Below are 6,000 nucleotides of genomic sequence, written 5' to 3'. Positions count from 1 at the left end.
ATTCAGATTTGTCTTTCTTAATGACTTGCCAATGTCATTTGCTAATTTCCTAACATTTCACTGAAGCACAGCTTTAGAAATAAGATTAAGATACCGACTTTAGTAGGCAGGGTATTTACAAAATAATAATAGAGATGCTTGGCTTGTGACATGTCCCAACCAGAGGAACGTACTTAGTTTTTAATTCATATCAACAGAATTGGCCTTATTTCCAGACGTCAGGTTTTTCTAAGAAGCTCCCTCTTTCTTCTTCCTCTGACCTCTCCTTTCTCTATCCATCATCCCTCACCTGAACTATTGGTCTTCCTGTCTCATGTCTCTTCCCTCTCCAATCCATTCTCCATACAATTGCCAAAGTAATTTTTCTTAAGCAAGGTCTAACCAGGTCATTCCCCTATTCAATAAATTCTAGTGATTCTTTCTAAAAGTCTCTGCTTAATTTTGAGGACTTTTCATATCATGGACCCAAACTACCTTTCCTGTATCATCATATATACTCCCATGTTCTACTATCTAGCCAAATTGGACTTTCTGGAGTTCTTCACATACATCTCTTCATCGAACCCCCTCCTACCCCCAATGCCTTTACATTGCCCATCTCCTATGCCTGAAATGTTCTCTGTCCTCACCTATGCCTTATGCAATTTCCAACTTCCTTGAAAATTTAACTTAAGCAATATTTTCTTCTACTTGAAGTTTTTTCTGATTCCCTCTAAGGAAAGGACTAGTACCCTTTCTTCCTAAATGACCCCTTTTATTTTGTATTTATTATGCATATATTTATATTTGTACACATCATCTATCTGATATGATTTAAGTTCCTTAAGAACTGGGACCTGGGACTGTATTATTTTGGTTTTTCTACTTTCAGTGTCTAGCTCAGTGCCTGGCACATAGGAGAGTGGTTTTTGTTGTTGTTCAGTTATTTCAGCTGTCTTCAGCTCTTTGTGACCCCATTTGAGGTTTTCTTGGCAAAGGTACCGGAGTGGTTTGCCATTTCCTTTTCCAGCTCATTTTACAGATAAGGAAATGGAGGCAAACAGGGGTAAGTGACTTGTGCAGGGTCACATATTTAGTAAGGGTGTGAGGCCAGATTTGAACTCAGGAAGAGGGATCTTCCTGATGTCAGACGCAGTGCTATATCCACTGCACCATCTAGTTTCAAAATGCTAACTGACTGATATTTATATAGCTATATACCTTCATATATGCAAACTATTTAATGAGCTCTTTAGGGATAGTGCCTCACAGAATTAGATTTCAGGATGTTGTGTCATTAGGCACTATCTTAAAAGGCCTCTTCTTAGGAGACCTTCTCTAAATTGAACCCCAGTGGGAGCACCAAGCACATCCCTGGTTTATATTTTAGTCCTGTTAATAGTAAAATTAATTTGTCTGTCTCTCCATATATGTATATATGATATATATATACATACATATATTTCTTCATATATGCATATATTCTCCACATATACATATAATTCCTTCTACTAATGTAGGCTGCTAGTTGCCTGAAGGCCAGGGAAGAGAAGTAATTTGCTCAGGGTCACACAGCTAATGATTGTTGGAGGTGGGAGCTAAAGTTGACTTTAATGTGTAATGTGGTCTCTTTTCCTCTTGGTATACTATTCAAGAAATGAAAAAAGAAAGAAAGGTACTGCACCTGGCACCTGCCATTTACGCAGAGGTCATTCTCATAGGGCCCACAGGGTGTGCCATCAAGGACCCTGTCTGCTATCAGCACAGGAGACTCCTTTCCCAGAGGAGAGCAGTAGAGCTCACAAGGCTTATCTGAGGGGAAAAAATTACATACATATTTGTACAGGAATCAGTGTGTGAATGAGTGAATAAGAACAGCAACTATAAAGAGAAGTGATATCAGGCAAATGAAAAGTGGGACAGCAAGTGCCTAATTTTTTTCTTTTTTTTTTAAGCAAGTCACTGAAAATATAACCCATTAGACCCCCCACATATTTGATATCTAAACATTCAGAGGAAAGGAGTGGAATCAAGATGTCCTGAGATGAAGAGAATGATAGAACCACACAGAGAGAATGTAATTATGTTGTTCGATTCCCTCCTTTGTTTCCAAATCTTTTCTCCCTACTTTACACATAAATTATTTACTTTTTCTTTAAGAGCATTTTTAGGTACTAACATCAAACATTTTACAATGTGATATACTGGTAAAATGACCAGGTTTCCCATGCCTTAGGTGGGTGTGTATAGTGGGAGGGGGGAAGGTGGGGGAGTGGTGCATGTTACTTGGTGAATTTGATGCCTTCAACTACAGTTAGGGAATGAGGGTAATCAGAAAGGGGAGTTAAGTACGTGAAACTTCCCTGGAAAGGATATGAGGTTACAACCAATGGGTCCAAGAAGAAAATTTCATCTTCTGGAACAATCCCCTTGCTTTGCATTTTTTTTAAACAACTGAGCAAGAAGTTATTAGGGAAACATGTGCTTATAAGCAATACAAGGTAGACAAAGTAAAACAACATATAGAGAACAAAAAATGCCCAAGGGAGAAGTCATAGTATCTTAGCCTTGGAAGGAAGGTCATTTGATCCAACTTTCTACAAGATTTAAGAATCCACTCTACAATATCCCAGAGAGCTGATCATCAAACTTCTACTTGAGCATTTTCAGTGACAAAGAACTCAATAAGGCAATCCCTTTAATTTCTTTTTGGCAGCTAAAATCCTGCTTCCCTGCAAGGGAATTGGTTTGACCATATTAGTTCTAGTTCCATCCTCTAGAAACATGTAAAATGAATCTAATCTCCTTCCCATGGTGGTTCTTCAAATGTTTGATGACAGTGGTCATAAGTTTCCCATGAGTTTTCTCTTTTCCAATTTAAGTATTTCCAGTTCTTTGAACCACTCCTCGCTGACATGGATTTCAATCCCCTCATCTTCCTCATTATCTTCATTTTGAATATTCTTCAAGTAAGTCCATGTCTCTCTTAAAATACAGCATTTCAGATGTGATCTGGCTAGTGCAATAGAACTATTAGCTTTCTTATTGTGCACAGGATGTTTCCTAAGCTTAAAACTGAATTACGTTTCTTTTTTTGTAGCCCTATTATAAAATTATATTGTGTTTGTAGTTAACTAAAATGCCATAGACTTTTTTTTGCATGAGTTTCTATTAAAATTTCCTTTACTATATACTTGGGCCTTTGACTTTCTGAATGCAAGGGTAGTCCTTATTATGTTTTGTCATATTAGATTCTGTCAATTAGTCCTCTCTGTTGAGACTATTCTATATCTAGACTCTGATGTTCCACATATAAAGTCATGGATCACAAAAAGAAAAATGCAGAGATGTAGGGTGGGAGTAAATTAACTGTAGCATATTGGCCAGGAAAAACTGCAGGAACTCTGAGGTTTCACCTCATACCCATCATACTGGCAAAGGGGATCGCTGTTGGAGGTGCTTTGGGAAAATAGTTATATTAATGCACTACAAACAAGTTCACTGTAAAGGAGATTTGCAGTTTTATGTGTAATTATTTTGTTTATAACTATATATATGTGTGTGTATATAGATTCATAAATGCTCATTTTATTTCATGTTTTTTAATTTTAGAATAAAAATTAAAAGTGGCATAGGCAGAGATATATGACTAGCAAAAGTTGTGACCCAGCCACCTAGAATGAGGGATACCTATGGATGACTCTATGTTCCATTAGTACTGAAATCAAGGAATCCAAAGGAAGACCTACTACCCAAGTTGTGTTGACCTCCTGTAAAAAGTTTTACAGGAGGAAATGCACACTAAAGCTCTCTGAGGCTAACCTTCATCTGCAAAATGGAAATAATGATGCAAATAGTTGTTCACTATTCTTTTCTGGTTCTCTTATCTGTATGAGTACTTCTTGTCTGTCTCTTTTGCTAGGACATCATTCATTTCATGCCTCCTAAATATGGGTGTTCCCCAGTACTATTGTACGCCCTCTTCTCTGTTGACATTCTTTTTCTTGGTAACTCATTGGTTTCCACAGATATAATTATTATCTACGTGCAGGTGACATACAGATTTAAATATCCATCCCTAGTCTCTCCACTGAGTTTCACCAGTTGTCCATTAGACATTTTAAATTATGTTCTACAGACATTTCAAACACAACATGTCCAAAACCAAACTCATTCCTCCACTGGCCCCCCCCCCAAAAAAAAACCAACAACACCTTTCCCTTTTCCAAATTTTATGATTTTTGTCCAAAGTATTATTCCAGGCTCCTCCTTTCACAAAATTGTCATTATTCTTGACTCCTCACTCTCCCTCATCCCACGTATTTATTCAGGTGGCCAATCATGTCATTTTACCTCTACAATAGTTCCTTTTCCTGCCTCACATAGCTACCACTTTAGTTCAGACCCTCATCACCTCTCATTTAGATTAATGTTAACAGCCTTTTGATTCATCTCCTGTCCTCAAGTTTCTCCCCACTCCAATCCGTCCTACATACTATTGCCAAAATAATTTTTCTTAAGTGCAGATCTGGGAATATGGCTCCCCTACTCAACAAACTCCAGTGGCTTCTTATTGTTTCCAGGATCAAATATAAAGTCCTCTGTTTAGTTTCTAAGACCCACAGAATTTGGTCCCAACCTATTTCTAGCTTGAAGTGGGTATTATGCCTCTTTACATACTCTTGGATCCAGTTAAACTGGCATTTTCTCTGTCCATAATACATAGTACTGCATCTCCCATCTCCATTATGTTGCACTGGCTGTCCCACATGCCTGAAGTACACTTTATTCTTACCCCTGTCTCCTAGAGGTACCCTTCTTCCTTGAAGATGCAGCTTAGGTACAACCTTCCATATAAAAACTTTCCTAATCCTTCCACAGCCTAGTGCCCTTCTTTCAAAACTACCATGTAGTTAACTGTTTTGTATTTATTTGTATTTTTCTCTTAATATTTATTCTACATATATTTATAAATATATTTTGTCTCCTCCGTTAGAATGTAAGCTCTTTGTGAATAGAAGTTGTTTCATTCTTTGTATTTTTATTCCCAGCACCTAGCACAGGGACTAATACTTAATAAATCAAAGGATCACATAAGCATAGGTTTAGAGCTGGAATAGAAGTGAATGAGTATAACCCCCTCATTTTACAGATGAGAAAACTGAGGCTCAGAGAGGTGAAGTGCCTTGCCCAGGGTCAAACAGCTAGTGTTTGAAGAAGGATTTAAATGTAGGTCTTCCTGATTCAAAACCCAGGGCTCTTTGTATTGTACCATTTAAATGTTTGCTAATTGATTGGTATATTAAAGCATTCTATAAATGCCAGCAATTGTTACTATTATTATTACTACCATTCAATAGAACTCCTTTCTTTATTACGGTTTGGAGAGGGAGATGTTAGCAAATGGTTCTTATACTCAGGCTCTTTATAAAGTAAGAAAATAGAAATTTTATCTTGGGAAAAATCTGTTTTGAGAAATAAAATAGGGGCCCTAACTTTTCAGTTAAGTGATTTAAAGAAAAATTAAAGGGAACTAGAAGTAGTTGAATATTTTTTTAAATAACCATTCATTCACCCAAACATCCAATAAATATTTATTGAGTTCCTTCTATGTTCTATGTACTATGAAAGATACAAAGATGAATAAGGCATACTCTCCATCCACAAGGAGTTTACCTTCTAGCATAAGAGATAAGTATGCTAATAAGTTATGATATAAGGCAGAATAAAAGTGCTACAAGAGAGGACTCCAAAGTGATGGGAGTTCAAGATGTTTGATGTTGCTAAGAGAGGGCAGAATTTGAATTGCACATAAATGTTAGGTTTTACTATATCCTAGTGGACTATAGTCAGCTGCTTTTTCTTTTAAGTGGAATAACCCAAGTAAGGTGCAGATAGATGAGGATTTGAGTTTTTTATTTTAATAATGACAATAGCTGCTTTTTTATATAGCACTTGGAGATTTACAACATGCTTTACGTTTTTATTGTTTAATCAAGTTACCTGGGAAAAGGGGTTTAA

The 6,000-nt window shown here is 36.8% G+C and overlaps 1 protein-coding gene across 2 annotated transcripts in view; it reads right to left on the bottom strand.

Moving 5' to 3' along the window:
- The window catches only part of ADAMTS17 (ADAM metallopeptidase with thrombospondin type 1 motif 17), a 523,726-nt gene that overhangs the window by 207,056 nt on the left and 310,670 nt on the right, over positions 1–6,000 (bottom strand). For both annotated transcript variants that reach the window (XM_069098470.1, XM_069098471.1), the window contains one exon: positions 1,664–1,791. In XM_069098470.1, the coding sequence (XP_068954571.1) occupies positions 1,664–1,791 (128 nt within the window). The remainder of the gene's footprint in view (positions 1–1,663; positions 1,792–6,000) is intronic.

Source organism: Petaurus breviceps, unplaced genomic scaffold (genome assembly GCF_028583685.1).
Source record: "Petaurus breviceps papuanus isolate PSGF00001 unplaced genomic scaffold, PetGlider_PUasm1.0 37, whole genome shotgun sequence".
Classification (NCBI taxonomy): Eukaryota; Metazoa; Chordata; class Mammalia; order Diprotodontia; family Petauridae; genus Petaurus; species Petaurus breviceps.
Note: the sequence above shows the minus strand (reverse complement) of the source record. Positions and strands in the feature narration are given on the sequence as shown.